Source organism: Podarcis tiliguerta (assembly GCF_965153285.1).
Source record: "Podarcis tiliguerta genome assembly, chromosome: 11".
Lineage (NCBI taxonomy): Eukaryota > Metazoa > Chordata > Lepidosauria > Squamata > Lacertidae > Podarcis > Podarcis tiliguerta.
This window is the reverse complement of record NC_139544.1, coordinates 29,366,853-29,383,276: the sequence shown is the minus strand read 5'-3', so window position 1 is coordinate 29,383,276 and position 16,424 is coordinate 29,366,853. Positions and strand designations below refer to the sequence as shown.

The 16,424-nt window shown below is 41.6% G+C and overlaps 1 protein-coding gene across 4 annotated transcripts in view; it reads left to right on the top strand.

The window, feature by feature from the left end:
- Positions 1-16,213, top strand: part of ADGRV1 (adhesion G protein-coupled receptor V1) — a 230,132-nt gene extending 213,919 nt beyond the window's left edge. For 3 of the 4 annotated variants that reach the window (XM_083403548.1, XM_083403549.1, XM_083403551.1), the window contains 3 exons: positions 6,280-6,471; positions 10,683-10,860; positions 15,762-16,213. In XM_083403548.1, coding sequence (XP_083259674.1) covers positions 6,280-6,471; positions 10,683-10,860; positions 15,762-15,880 — 489 coding nt within the window. In that variant the 3' untranslated portion in view covers positions 15,881-16,213. Of the gene's footprint in view, positions 1-6,279; positions 6,472-10,682; positions 10,861-15,761 lie in introns of those variants that run through there. The other variant, XM_083403550.1, reaches the window with a different exon arrangement.
- The last annotated feature ends 211 nt before the right edge of the window (positions 16,214-16,424 follow it).

The window sequence follows — 16,424 nt, the reverse complement described above, 5'->3', positions numbered from 1 at the left end:
TATGTCTTTGGTCTCAAGTCATTCTGTGACTAATTAAATCCAGTCTGTCTTTTCCAAGGAAAATAGGCCTTTCTTGCTTTGATTCTTGTATCCCTTTGCAGACAACATATACACGCGTCCACAAATACGCACACACATTTGCCAATGCATCCTGTTTTTTTCTGTCTTGTATTTGGAATGGCCTTGCTATCTCACATCAAATAATAGATTAACATCACAGTTCAAAACAGAATTCAGTGGCCAGGTTGCTTACCGGGGCGAGATGGTTTGAATGTATAATGCTCATCCTGACCTGATTGCCCTGGCTGCCAATTAGTTTCCAGACCCAATTCAAAATGCTTGTTTTGACCTATAAAACTTCTCCCCATGTGAACCAACCTGGGAATGATCCTTACCTGCAACTGTAGAGAGCCTGTAGTGTGCTAAATGACCCAATGGTTCAACTCTGTATAAGGCAACTTCTTAGTGGTGGCATTGAGTTTGAGCCATGTGTTGAGCTGTATATTATGGCCGCTGTATGGTGCAATCACCATGCAGAATCTGTTTCAAAGAATCTCTATGTTGGTAGCCGCTTGGTAGCCCCTTGCTGACTGGCCTCTAGACCCAAAGAGTTGCAAGAAAGTACAGGAACCATTATCTCCAAATTAGGTCCTTTCCCTACATTTCATTGATTTAACGCATATGAGGAACTTGCTTGCTTGCTTGCTTGCTTGCTTGCTTGTTGTAAAATTTATGTACTGGCTGCCAATACATATAAAAGGGGCTTTCAACAAGCAAAATAAAGTAGTATAATAACATAACAATTAAAGAAATTGATATGCAATGAAAGTGGAGACAAGTAAAACACTACAGAGCAGACGGAAGTAATTAAAACAACAACTATAAAAATCCCACTGAAAGATAACTGCCTTAAGTGGCTACATGAAAGCAGGCAACAGTGGGACTAAACACATCTTTCTGGGAAGGTGATTCCATAAATTGGGTGCCACCACTGAATAAGATGCTGTTTTATTCTCTCCAAGTGCATGCTTCCCAGTGGTAGGACTGCAAGAAGGGTCTTAGAAGGTGAACAAAGGTCTTGACAGAGTCATACGCAAAGAAATGTAGTAGGCCACTGGAACGGCTTCCACCTGGTGGTGTGGTGACTTCATACAGGTGATGTAACACTAATAAGATGTGCATCTCATGGAGAATATCAATGCCAGTGATCCATGGCAATGTGCAGCATTGGTGCAGATATTCTCCACATGGCCAAGCCCGTTTTTGATGAGTGCTGTTCAAACATAATGACACTACCATTTTGCCGTCATAAAGAAGCATTTTTAGTAGCCTTGCACTTAGGGGTCTGTGAGGAAAGAATAAGCCCCGAGGGACAACTTGTCTATGAAAGAACTGTAGCATTTCTTCCTTAAATTATCCCTTTCCTTTTACTGTTGTTCTTTTTTTTTAAGTTTCACTTGCAGCATTCTGCCAGTCAGCCAGAGAATGGTTTCCACAGTGACAGAACCCAAAATTGCTGTGGTTGTTCCACCTCCTCACTTTCATGTACACCTCAGATATGAAGGGTTTGTCTCATGCTGCTATTCCTAGTTCATACAGCTTTCAGAAAGGGCTGGTAATAACAGTAATATTTGCTACTGTAGGTTGCTGCTAAATGTGCCGTAGGAACAGTGGTGGTTGGTTGTGTGCGGTCAAAACAGCTCACTGAGTTCTAATTCTTGATGGCAGAATTAATAACTCAATCATTTTTAATATTAAGAGTGCTTAAATTGAAATGTGCTGTAAATAACCAACTTGTGAGGTTACTTCTTTAAAAAAAGCAAATGTGGAATTGGGGAGGAGGGATTATTTAACAAATGGCCAAGATAGGGCAGAAGTTTAATTCTAGGTGTTTTTAGTTTAAATACGATGCAGTTATTCTTTTAGGGGCATTTTCTCTTTAGGCATGCTAGTGCTTTGGACAAACAGGCTGATATAAAGCTACGTTTTGCTCAGAATAGATCCATTAAAATTAGCAAACTAAGTTAGGTGCATTAATTTCAATAGGTAGCAAAAGAAGCCATTCATGATGTGGAGGTCATTTAAGTGGTATACTAAGGAATGCAGATATTTTAATGATGCTGAGGAAACAAATATTGTTATAAGCTTGCTATCAAAGTAACCTGGCAACGTAGAACTGGAAATAAATAATAAGAACAACAAGAAGAACAAGAATGAAATAGAAAATATCAGATTGGACTTCCGGCAATGGCGGAGTTCCTCTGATTGAGAGGAACCCGCTCCCTGAGAATCGGGTCCTGCCGCCGCCGCGAAGGCAGGGACCCCCTAAAAATCCCAGGCGGAGGAAGCCTGGGAACGTGGGATTCGGCGGGCACCAAGAGCGCCTCCCCTACTCGCGGGAAAACCCATTCTGGGGCTCCGGAGCGAAGTGGGGTGAGCGGCGCGGTGCTTCGAGCTTATTTCTTCTTTCACGGAGTGAAGCCGCACAGCTGTTGCCAGAGAAGCGCTGACTTTTTCCTGTTGTCAATTGGATCTAAAAGCAACTACCCGTGAGTAAAGTGAAGAATTTGGAGTTTTAAAAGTTGAATTTGGCAACGAACAGGGGGAGGCTCAAAACAGGAAGTCCGCCTTCCTCCTCTGTAAAAAGTCGGAAGCAAATTGGCTCAAGCTAAAACCTTGGAGGATGTATTTTAAACATCTAATTTCCAGCATTAAAAATAGTGTACCCCTCCCTTGTAATGTATGTTTTCTTAAATTTTTTATTGTTTCTTCTTCTTTTTTCTTTTTTCTGTAATTTCTAAACTTCTAATAAATTATTTTTTTAAAAAAAGAAAATATCAGATTGAAAACTAATATAAGCCAACACACCTTGTTAATATCACTTTCCAGAAGAGATCCTGAAACTTAGGCCTTGTCTCTCTGACTCCCTGTCCCTTTGCTGACAGAACAACTTGAGATAAATTACACCATTGCTCCCAGATAGCCATAAAAATATGTTGTTCCACTAGTCACACTACATCAAAGAGAAGTCCAAGGTGAAGACATTTGCCATCAGGCATAGAACAGCTGGAAAGGAGAAAGGAAGAAGAACTGGCCCAAGATTTAAACCTGGAATGTAGCCTTTCATTTGCACATTCTCAGTATATCTTTAGCAGTTAGTTACACAGTAATTAAGTTCTTTTGCCCTGTCAAGGCCTGAAGTAAACACCGAAATTTGCTTAATCCCATCAAATTTTGACCTACATTTCAAGCACTGGCATGGTTAGATTAAGAGAGAAACCATTGCTTTTGTCTTCACCAATTGATTGCTCTAGATCTTCTAAAAAGTGCACTCACTATTCTTTAATATGTATCCTTTTGAATCATACTTGCTTAAGCAGCTTAGACACTCATCAGCCATTCCCTTTGGGTTCTTGTGCATCTTGCCCTAATCAAAGGAGGGACACCATTCTTTTTTATTCATTTTGCATCAAAAACTTGCCTTTTTATTGTGTCTGCACTTAAAAGTCCTTTCATTTAAAGCTTTCAAGCTTCTTAAACCCAAGAATCTGTACAAATTAAGTTTTGTGATCACAGCCATCTGCTTCACTCTCCAAAATAGGTCCTTCTTCCTCACATGTGTTGCCTCTCTCTTCTGCATCATCTTGATCTTTGATATGTGCCCTCTTTGTGTATATTGTTTACAGAGAGTTTCTTAGCTCACTGATTGCCATATGCTTGGCCAATAAAATCATACTGGCTGGTAAGATGTGTTGGTAAAAACTGCAGCATCCTCAGTCTAGGTGGTTTCAGGTCAAGATGTGGAGCCATTTTTCTGCAGCACAAAAGTCAATTGAACTTAGTGTTTGGTGTGAGGAATGGGGTGGAGTGTATACAAATATGTATTAGAATAGGGGTGTGGGTGTAATTAAGTAAGTGAAAGAGGAATACAGCTGTATGCATGCATGTATATGTTTGGGTCCTGCCTGCATCACTTTTGGTGACACACCACTATGTTTTATTGTTGCTTAAGAAACTTTTATATTGCTTTTTCGGGCAATCACCTCCCAAAGTGGAAATATGTGCAACCCTTGCAGCGGGAGGAGGAGGTCAAAACACAGGCTTCGATAGCATGCCCAATACGAATATAAGCATGCCCAATACTCACTTGGAAATCCCATTTCTGGGAGTCTAATCAAAGGCTTTAGCACAGTGGCAAATAAGACCTAGGACTTTGTCTCTAGTCACCCCAGTTTCTTAGAGTCCCTTCCCAATAAAGTTAGTTCAGGCACACGGATCTGCCCCACAACTTCTGCTGTGTAGACAGATGTGAATAATGTATTCATCTTCTTTGCAATCTCCTTTTACTCCCTTGTCATCCAGAGATCCAGCTGTATGCTGGTATGCTCCTTCTAACTTACTTTGTTGTCCCTCTTTATATCTTTTTAGCGATGTGCACCTCACATTCTTTCTTTGCATTCCTTGTTGCTGCTTGCAATTCTTTTGCCAAAGTTTCTGCTCTTTTTTATTCTCCTTATTTGGAGCTTCTGTTTTCAGAAAGAAACTTTCACTGTTAGCCCTCCTCGACCACACTGGAATCTTCTTGGCTGTGGTGGTACGTTTCCTGATTCTGCATACACTTTCTAGCTGAGTCTCTGCTATTGTGCTTTTTAAGAACATCCCAATAGTCTGGAAATAGTTGACTATTTACAAATTCCCTCTGCTTATTTTGGGTGACTGTGGCAACTTAAATGGCTTTAAAAGAGAATTAGAAATTCATAGGAAAACAGGCTTTCAATGGTTACTAGGCACGATGGCTATATGTTCCCTCTAGGAGTATGCCTCTGAATGCCAGTTGTTAAGAAACAGTAGTAGGAATGAGTCTTACTTGTGAGGCCTTGCATAGATATCTGTTGGGCCACTGTGGGAAACAGAATGCTGGACTAGATGAGCCTTGGGTCTCTTCCAACAAACCTCACTTTACATCCTTATGTGCCATTGCTTTTAACATTGTGTGTGTGCATGCAGCTTTGTTGTATTGCTGTCTTGAGGGCATCTGTTGGAGAATGCTCATTGGTGACAAGATGCACAGTTTTTGGCCAACTATGTTCACACACATTTGGCATTATTTTGCAATGCACATTTTATCTCCCACTCTCCTGGTTGAATGTCTCCATGTTTTTTCCAGGTTAGCTGTCATGCAGCCCTGTTTAGCAAACAAACAGAAAGTGCCAGATTTGAGCCTGGTTCCTGCCTGTTGTTCCATGATGTGCATAAAACAAATAAATGAGCAGTCTTTGTTCCCACAAGAAGAGCACCCACCCTGGAGCCGGACTGCATCCCCATCTCCATTGCCCAATTGTCACCATGTATCTATTGATTTCACAGCAACAATGCTGGATCAGAGCAAGAAGGAGTGAGAAACAAAGCTGTTTTTGTTGCTCCAAAAATATTGCCATCTGTACAAGCCCAAAGCTTGCCTGGTTTGAAAAACAAGCCCCAAACCTGATCATGACTCAGACATGATTCTGGGGGAGTATTTAGAAAGCAGCTTTCTCTGCTTGACTTGAGAGAGCCTGGCAGACAGCGAGCTGCTGCTGCTGAGAGGGAGGGAGGGGGGTCTGCTGTAGTAGTCCCACCTCCTCCTAGTAGACTCTTAGGAAATAATGGTAAGAGGAGATCTAGAGCAGGGGTGGACAGAAAGTACATCAAAATCTGGTCCATCCAAGGCCTCTTTGCTCACTGTTGTGAGAAATTCAAATCTTTGTTGCCCCACTTTTGGCTTACCTTCAAAGATGAGTGGGTTTAAACAAGAAACACACAGTGCTTATTTTTCTTTCTAGAGAGTCCCTGGGGGCATCACCTTGCTGTTTCCTTTCACGGCAGTTATTTATTTTGACACCTTCTCTTGTTTTTGTTTTTAATGTACAGTACAATCATTTGAACTGTTGTCACTTGAGATTCTAGGGAAAATCTGCCACTCTGCATAGAGTCTTCTCACAACACAAACCCTGTTCATATATGTTACACTGAACATATCTGCAAGTGTTTCTATGAAAGAGTGTACACTTGTTGATTTGTACAGCTCAGCTCTTGAGTACACAAGTGCATACTGTACACTCATTGAACATCATGTGTGAATAACTGTACAGGTGTACAGCTCAACAATTGGGTACATAAATTGTACGTCATTGAACACAACATATGAACACCATAAGGTGTTCCTTAACGTATTTAAAGCAGTCTCATGTCATACTTGGAAGCTTACTTTGCACCCCCCCTTCACTCCCTTCTTTTCAGGGTCTTTATGTCTTCGTGGTTTATTTTATTCTGCACAACCAGCTCTGTTGCCCTGTGAAAGCAAGTTACACAGTTGAAATGAATGGGCATACAAGTCCAGGTTCTGCGTTCTTCACTCATGGTAGCGGCATGCCTCCAGCAGGAGCAGAGATCAGCAAATCTACTCAGAACCTAATTGCTGCTATGGAAGAGGTACTTGCATTACTTTACCTAAGCATACTAAGAAAAAATATACTGGGTGGAATGGAATCCAATGTAGTGCTATGCAAATCATCCAATCAATGCACAAATTTCTGCTTGCCCAACAAAATGTTCCCACTTGGCCACCCAAATCTGTTCAAGTAGTTCTAACAACCCTCTGGAGCAGATTTGTCAAGGGCATACAGAGCATGTAGCACATGTGGGTGGAGGAGGAAGAAAAGTGGGAATCGTTATTTTTTATTCTATTTATTTATAAAAAATATTTGTATGCCACTGTGTCATAAAGATAGATCAAAGCAGTTTGCCGCAATGGAAATACAGAACCTTACAATAAAAACCATGCGAAAGTTAAAAACAGACATCAAGTAACCATTGTGGAAAGACATATTCTTATTTACCTGCACAGGCCTTGCAGAACAGAAGAGCTTTCAGCAGGCGTTTAAAAGTTGGCACAGAAGGTGTCTGATGATGCAACTCATTAGCAGAACACCACCCACTAAGTAAATGTATCAAGAAACCCTGAAATGCAAATATGAGCTTGTGTGACCCAGCAGATACAGTTTAGTGGCTCTCAGAAATCTGCGTTCAATTCTGTGCCTCAGATTCATTGCATAGGCTTGAGAGGTTTAGGACCTCACTGTCTCAGTTCCCTACCTGAAGTTGTTGCGAGGGCACACGTGTTGAAAATTGCAAAGCACTTTGTTTGAAGTGTGATTCTTTACATGTTCAGAAGCAAGACCTGCTGAGTTTGATGGGGCATACAACCAGGTAAGTGAATATAGGATTGCAGCCTCGTTTAAGCTCTAATTGGGCACCTGAGCAACACATGCCAGAGATTTGTGTGTGGCAGTGTGTAAGGGTGCATGCGCTGGCCCCACTCCCAATGTCTTCTCCCCACTTGCACTTTTCCAAACTTCCCGACTTGAGGAAGAAGTTGTCTGAAGGGGGCTGCTGAGCACATCTGAACAAACACAGAAGCTCTTCACACCTTTATGTTCAACATGTGGAGGTTTCTTGTGGAAACTGGGTTGATGGGAGCAGGGGGTTGCATGTGCAACTGTGCTGCCTGTTTATTTATTAGTTATCTAAAAGGTCTCCAAGCAAGTGACATTTGAAAACATACTCATAAATACATTATACCATGGGGAGAGGGAAATCTAGTGAAGCATTAACATTTCATTCAACATGCAAAAAACCAAACCCACTAATTCCGCCAGCACAGTAGCAGCAATAGAAAGCTTTGGCAGTGCACTAACAATACTATACTGTTTTTGCATATAATAATAAATATTTTTTATTATCAAAGATATCATACGTCCACAAATACAGCACACTCAATTTAGTAGTGGAGAAATTAATATACAGCACTGCACATCAAATACAGATTATAAACTGTACATATAACATGACGGTAACCATGTCCAAAGTGAGTTTTATTTAAAGTTACATGTTTATGGAATGTTTTCATCAAAGAAAGGTTCTCAAAGAAAAAGAAAAAAGTGGACTGGAACAATTTCATTGATTGATTGATTGATTGATTGCCCGTCATTCATGCTAAGGTCTCAGGACAGGTTACAGCATCAAAACACAATGTTAGAAAAAATTTAAAGCAACTTACAACCATAAAATAGAATATAAATGAACACAGTACAAAAGAAGACTAATAGTACTACCCTTGACAACAGTAGTACGATAACTGGGCACACAGATTAGTGAAAGCCTGATGAAGCAGCAAGGCTTTTTCTACTAGTCAGCTAAAAACTCCCGTGGAGCAGGCCTGTTGGATTTCTCCAGGGGCGGTGGGAATTCTGTAATACTGGCGCCACCATTATCTTAGTAGAGGATAAGGTCATGCTGACAGTGGTATCACCTGGAGCAATGACTCTGCTTGATCTTAACTCACAAGACGTGAGAGAAGGAGAAACAGAAGAAGACACTCCCTAAGATATCCTGAATGCAGGCCGTTTAGAGCTCTGACAGTCTACAGCAGCACCTTGAATTTGCCTTGGAAAAGACACTGGCAAATTGTACAGGTTAAGAAAAATATATGATGATATTGCCATGCATATGACTTCTAGCTCCAATTCTGCATGTCAAAGTTGTTATTTCTGGAGAATTTTCAGAGCCAGTGCCACATTACAGTAGCCAATCAGAATGCCAATTTTTCTCAATTTTTCTGTTATTTCTCAGATTTTTTTTTTCATTCTAGAAAATAAAGCCCTCTTTGGGGGGGGATATTATTATTTTGTATGTAGTGGCTGCTGCTACCCTCTGTAATGTCCCAGAATGACACTGGGTTTAGGGAATTTTGGAATATGCGAAATGACGGCTAGGTTTCTTGCAGCAGCAAAAGAGAATCAGGGAGAGAAAAACCTTAGTAAAAAGAGAACGAAGTCTACTGATTGAGAGTTCCACCTTCAAGAAACTATTGGAGAATTTCACTTACCCTCACAAGAAATATGGTGAAAAGGTCCCTCCAATTTATCTGCTCACAGATTGGGTGGAGGATTTTGAAAGGCCATCTACCTGCAGCGAAGTGAAGAAGTTACTGCAGCATTATAACCAATGCAGCAATCCTCAATCTTAAGAAGCCAGCAGAATTTAGGCTAGCAGAATTTGCACTGGCATAAGTTACCCTTATTTCAAACTCCTTCCAGGAGCCTCTGGGAGGGGCTACTGAGCTGGCAGGTGAGTGTGTGCTCACATTTTCCGGTTTGGGCCCTAGATCACATAAGCAAGCTATACAGGATTTGGAATAGGTTTATGTCTGTCCTTGTCCTGTTCCTCCATGCTCCTGGAATACCCCCTTTGGGGGACATATTCTGGATTAAGTTAAACTCTGTTAAATTCTACCAGCTGAGACGGTGGAACCACAGCTAAGCAGGGGGAGAAAGTAACACAGCCATTGGGCTGGCTGAGCCCTGGCTCATCTGGGAAAGCCCAAGATCCACGAAATCCAAACTCACCTTGGCACATCTTGGGTTTGGACTGCACTGTAATAAGTCCTTAGTCTATACAAATGGTCCCAGCTATTGAATTAGCCAAAGGTAAGGTAATGTGTTGCTGACATCATCCGTCAGCTGGGCGCCTAAAAGCAATGTTGGAATTCAGGAGCACTTCTTAATTGAAATTGCCATATAAAATGATGAATGTTCATTCTGCTTGCATCCTGACCTTCCTCAGCATGGAGTTTTATTATCACAACCGATCCTGCTCAGCGACAAACCACAAGTTACACAGCTGGCCTCCTGCCTATTTTTTTAAAAAATTAAAAGCAGGGATAAGTAGGGGCAGAGGGTTAATCCTTTTCCTATGTTGTAAGCCCCATTGGAGGGTGTGTGTGTGTGTGTGTGTGTGTGTGGACAGGTACGAACCTGCATTTTTTCTGGAACAGGCAGTTCAATAAAAGATAATGTTTTGGTTGGCTCTGAGTTAGCTTCACAGTTCAGCAGGGATTTGAACTTCAGATAGCCAAGTCCAAACCTAACTGCTGTGCAACGCTGCCTGTCTAGTAGTATTAGTAGTAATAGTAGCTTGGAGAAAAGTTGGGTTTCTTTCTCACTAAAACATTTATTCATACCTGGGCTTAGTGTGCTCAAGGCAGCTAGTAATATTAAGTGTGTGTGTGTGTGCGCGCATGTGCGCGCACGCACGCACACACACACACACAATTGTAAAGGGTGGAATTGAACATTTTGCTGTTCCAAAGGTTTCATATCAGCTTACCAGATGGAACAGTCTCCTCCACCTGTGAGCTGTGGATGGGGGTGGGCCTTCTCCTGACCCTCTCCAAGCCAGCTTGGGTGGGGGTATGGTGTCAGCAGGGAGGGATGGAAGAAATCCCCATTGCAGAAGCCCCTGCACAGGGCTTCTGCTGATAGGGTTTGTTAGTGATCCTGTCCAAAGTATTTAAAATGACCATAGTCCATTAAAGGCAGCCAAAAACCACTAAAATATCAGAGAGGAAATAAAAATTGCAATCTATTAAAAATCATTTAGCCAGCTTCATTTAAAAAACAACAACAACTTCAGTAAGGCCACAACCATTAATGACCTAAAAATCATCCTTAAAATGAATGTTTTAATTATCCAATGTAAGTTCCCTATCCCTGCTCTAGTCATATCACTAGAAGATTGAGGGACGCCTGCAAATTATAATGCAGAGAGTAATCCTCTGCCTCTTTCTCAATGTTTTCCCAAAGATGCCTGCAGACTGGGAGAGGGCATCTCTAAGGCCAGGCAGCCAGGCCAGTGCTGCCTTTAAACAGAGCCCACACAATGGCAGTGCCTACGCAACTCCAGGAGGGTTCAGCAGCGGCTCCTTAGTGGCTGATGAAGAATCACAAGAGTTTGATGATCTAATATTTGCTTTAAAAACAGGTAAGTGCAATCTCTCTTCTTTTCAGAAGCCCACATGTTATGCTTTGGAATGCAACTGGTTTTTCTAAAGATCAAGTGTGCTCTTTGCTAATGCATTATGTCTGGCAAATCAAATTGTAGTGGGGGGAAATGTTTTAGCACAAATGCTTATTTTCTGTGCTAAAGTTAATATGCAGATTATTTTAAAGACCTGCAAAAACAAATTGAATGAAAAAACATTAAGCTTTTTGTTTTCATTCTACTAGAGTCAGGACACTAAGCTAGTCTGGAATGTTTAATGGATTTTCTCAAGTGCTCAAGGTAAACTTTAGCATGTATGAAAGAACTTGTGTTTTTAAGGCAATGGTTCTTATAGCAGTGCCCCCAAATTTCCTTCACTAATGCCCTCAGGTTCATTGTTGTTTGCATGTGTGGAAGAAGTTATACAGGAACCAAAATACCATCAAGGGGAATAACTATTTGAAGCAGAAGATCAATCATGTGGGCCAATTCCGGACAGACAATTCAAAGCTTACAGGATCCAGGCAGCTCCTACAAAATGTCTGTGCTTCTGGAATCTCCCACAAGAGAGGGATCCATGCACCAAGATTTGGACATTTCTTCAACAGATGGATGATAAGGAATTATTAATATAATGAGGTCTTACAGATGTCCAGTGCCATTGATGCACAGATTTTAACATGGATTCCTTCATTTTAGTGGATATAGGCTTAAAGGTGGACGCACGTCACAAAGCTGCCCATTCTCCATCAGAGATAAAATGGCTATCACACAGGAAAAAAGAAAGAAATAGTCCCCTGAATATCAGCTTCTCACAATTGTTTGAGCCCTCCCTAAATTGATAATCTAATAACCTTGTGTAGATCTCTGAAACTACCTCTTTCATACTCCTTGAGCTGGTCTCACAAACTTTTTCAAACAAAGTGAGGGAGCATGATAAACTCAGTGCATTTTTGATTAGCACTCAAGTTCAAAGCAGGAAGCAAAGTAAGCTTCAGATCCCAGAGTTTCCGTTTTGGTACTGCAAGATGGGCAGAGCTGATAAAGTAACTCGGCTAACAAAATTAGCAAGGGAATATGAAGCACAAACCTCATAATTATTGTTGGAAACACGCAGGCCAAGGAATCTACTTTCCCAGTATTAAATCATGAAATAGCCCTATGAGGACTAATGTGCTTTAATCTGATAACAAATTGGTCGCATTGAACTCTTAGCCTTCTGTAATAGTCTTCTGAGCAGCTGTGCATTGAAATATTTTAGGTTGTTGCTTCGCTGTTTGATGACCTGTTTGTGTTCCAACACAATGTTGCTACTATTATTTTAAAGAACCAGTTTTTAAATATTGGGATTTAAAAAATAAATAAAATAAAGGGACACCCTAGACATGTTAAAGGTTCAGATCTTGCAGATGTAGCAATTGCAAGAGTTTGATATTTAAGCACATCATAAGCATTCTTAGCACTGTGGTATAGAATGAGCCATGCCAGGCTATTCCATTTGGCCTTGGGCTGTGCATTTTGGTAGTGGCTAGCAGCAGTTAATTCTGGAAATTTCATAGTAGGACACTTCTGAAACACCCTGTGTATAAAGGAAGTTACATTTTAATAAACTTCAATCAGGAGTTCAACTATGGTTCAACATAAAGTTCCTATACTTTTCTTTAACAGATTATCTGGGAGCTCTGGGTCCCTCAAACTGTGTAAGCCTTCTTGTCAAAACAGCCTTTTACTGCAGTAGATGTTCTTTGTCATCTTACTGAAATGCCTTTTCCTTCTTGACTCCAAAAGCAGCTAGCTATAGCATATTAGTCCCACTGTGACCTTTTCTGTAGCCTTATTTTAGATACCAATTTCATTTCATTTCTCTGAACTGAGCTCTTCCATTTAAAAAGAAAGTGAAAAGGCAGCATCTGAGAGGCCAAAATGCCATGGAATCTGAGGCCAACAGGCTTTTGGAGCACCCCAAAATGAAACTTTACAGAAATGGTAGTTATTTACAAGAACTGCCACATCTAGACTAGGCTTGATTTAAGAGTTGCCTTTCTCCAAGATGTCTGAACACTCCACTGTTTTCTACCCCAGAGAGCACAATCACCTCTTCTTATGATCCTGCATATACATCTGGGTGTTCCTTGCCTCTATAAAACTTTTTCATCTATCTTGTTTCAAAGCTCATCGTTTTCCTCTAACTGATTCCAAGGAGTGGCTTAGTCACAGAATCATAGAATTGTAGAGTTGGAAGGGAGCCCAAAAGGTCATCTAGTGGAACCCCCTGCAATGCAGGAATCACAGCCAAAGTATCCTCGATAGATGGCTACCCGACCTGTTTAAAAACCTCCAGCGAAGAAGAGTCCACCACCTTCTGATGGAGTCCGTTCTACTGTTGAACAGTTCCTGCCCTCAGAAAGTTCTTCCTAAGGTTTAGTCAGAATCGCCTTTCTTGTCATTTGAAGGTTGGTTCAAGTTATCCCCTCTGGAGCAGCACAGTTGTATCTGCTTTTGGAAACCAGCCATTCACTCTGTCAGAGCCTCTTCACCACCTCCCATGTCTCCTCTGCTCCTAAAATATTTTTCTTTGAAGAGTCACTTGGTCATCCCTGGAGAAAAAAGGAGAGATGAGTATTGCTGGGCAGCAGAAAGACCTGTTTGGAACAAATCCCTGCCAGTCTCCCATCTGATTTGCATTTCACAAATTGTTTTCTAAATGAAAACCTGGTAACACTTAGTATTCTGAAAGCATCGCATTGGCAGGACTCAGCGAGCCAGATTTATTGCAAGGACAACACCTTTGAAGACAGTGGATTTGCAGCAGGAATGATTCTGCCCAGTCCATCGTACCTTTGTAGCCCTTGGTCATTTGTAACTGGTTTTGCTGGAAAGCAATGCCTGGCATTAATCTCTTTTAGCATTACCAGGTTTAATTATGCTTGCACGCACTTCTGAATAAATATGGATTGCAAGTCTTGAAATGCCCAGATAGGGGTTGGGCAATTTTTTAAACGCTGTATTTGCTTTTCCTGACACCAGAGCACAGAATGTTCACCTAGGCAGCAGTAATCTGTCTGTGCCACTTGCAGAAGAAACAGTGAAGAGAGGAAGCCGAGTTGTTCCACCTGCTTTTGGTTGTTGTCATTCATGAAGAATTCAAGCGCTGTTGAAGCTGCGTCCACCATCATCCTAATGGGTCTTGCCCTCCCTGTAGAGAAACTTCCTAGAGGCATGAACCTAGCAAACCAATCCTTATCTTGATGTAATGCTGGTGGAAGGAATCCTTCAGCTACTGCTGGCCTGGGCCAAGCTTTGTCAAGAAATGTTACTGCCAGCTGGGAAATCCCTATTGGCATTGTTCACACATTGAGGTCCTGTTCTTCATTCAGGTGTTTTCCTTGCAGGGACAAAAGTCCATTAGGGCAGAGAGGGTGAGGAGTTTTGGTCAAAGCAGTAGGAGCAACTGGAGGAACATAAACCCCTTTCACATTGGGAGGGTTGCCTCCACATTATGTGTGACCTGCCCTTTAAAGGCTAGAGGGCTCCAAGAAGATTCAACAAGAGGGAAGAACAAAGATCCCAGGCTGCACAAGGAAATAAACAGAAGAGTGCTGTTTTTCCACCTTAAAAGCAAACCCTTAAACAAAAATAATATTTGCCAAGCTAGGAGAAGCAGTGGAATTTCCCCCGTAGAATTTTCTGGGCTGCTAACACCTTGCAACAAGAGAAACTAGTTAGAGGATTTTCCACCACAAACATGTATTATTTTCATCTTTGCTTATCTGTTAAGGAACCCTAGGAATTGGAGTCTTGCAAAGGGGTTATGGCCCTAACAAACAGTTTTGAAATATCTTCACAAAGCTGCAGTCCACAGGGCTCTTAGCGGCAAGCCATGCTAGTTAATCCAGTTACAAACTAGTTTAAATTTGTACTTCAATCAAGCACCATTTTAGGATTCTGTCACTGCACCTCTGTTTTGTGTTTTCAAGGACATGGGTAATTCTGTTTGTGTACATTCACATACACCATCAGCACAAGTCCTAAAAACATCACAGAGGCAATACCGCAGCTGTACAGAGTTATATATGCAAGGCCAAAGAACTTTCTGTTATCTATAATTGCAGTTTATAGAAACAAAAATCCAAGGAGAGGGAGGGATGGGGAAGAAGGAAAGAAAAGACTGCAAGGGTACACAAGAAGCATTTAATTTATTAATGGCCCACGCTGTTTTGAGTTGACGGGACCTTCAGAAACCACTGAATTCATCTCATCAGGGGTCAGCATAAGATTCTTGCCTGCCACAGCAGCAAACCATATATATTGCTTTAGCCAGTGGTGGACTTAGGTATTATGGTGCCCTGTGCAAGGCCAACATTTGATGCCCCTGCCCCTGTCCTTATACTGCCTTCCCAAAGGCAGGCAAGGATGCACCCGGCTTTGGGAAAGAGGTGCAAGGGCTCTGTCATGGACCAAGAGCCCTGTCACCTCCTTCCCACAGCTGGGAAAGTGCTAAAAAGGCTTGGGAAGGAGACAGGAGGACTCTGGGACCCCGTCAGAGCCTGATCTACCTTCCCAAAGCCCAGAGCCTCGCTTTGATTGGGCACCCATTCAGCTCAGCGCCCAGAGCATGCACATTGCTTGCACAGTCCTAAATCTGCCCCTGCTTTAGCTGACCCTTGAGGAGCTGGGATGCACAGGTTGAAATACACAGGACAGAAATAAATTGGGCTTTAAATTGTTTCTAGCACAGCTTTGAGGTCTCTTCTTTCTTTTGCACAAAAATCCAGACCAAGAGAAGCTATATTTGTAGCAGAATAATAAAAGAACAGAGCAGGTTTGCTCTCTGCTGGATATACTGCCCTTTTTTAATGTCCGAGCCTCCCAAATGTTATCATCCTTTCTCTTCCTTTCAGGTGCAGGCCTCAACATCAGTGACACCGAGTCCTGCCCCGGCAGCCAGGACGGAGGCACGATGGTTAGTTCCCAGATTGTAGAGCTTAGAAGAATACCCATAGCAGACACTCATCTCTAGTTCCTACGTCATTTTTATTATTCCAGTCTCCATGTTTTTGTAACTATTTTTTTTTCTTTTGCACTAAACCAGCAAACCAACAGACCCAACTGCTACACAGCTGTGTACTAGAATGCTGTGAATTATAAATGGACAATTAACAGAAATGATTTTCGTGGTTGTTTGTAAAAGGGAGGGCTGTAAATTTTTACAGGGGCTGAGCTCCTGGCTCGGGTTTGAACCCATTAATTTAGATGCACATATTCCATCAAGTGTAGCCTAATTTTTTAAAAAAACTAACCTGTATGTGCATGGGTGTTCTAATAAAAATTGATAGAGTCCATTTGATAGAGACTTATGTGTGTGGCTGATCAGTCTACCAAAGGTATTGCATTTGTAGAGCCGCTGATTATTTTAATGCCATGGATTCTTTTTTTGGTATGTTCTGCTTTACTTTTTTCTGCCCTACAAAAGTATCATTCCTTCTCCCAAAGAAGGTAAAACATAATCTTATCCTGGAGAATCTGCCTGCAGATTATTAGAAAACATCTTTCTGTTGCCAACC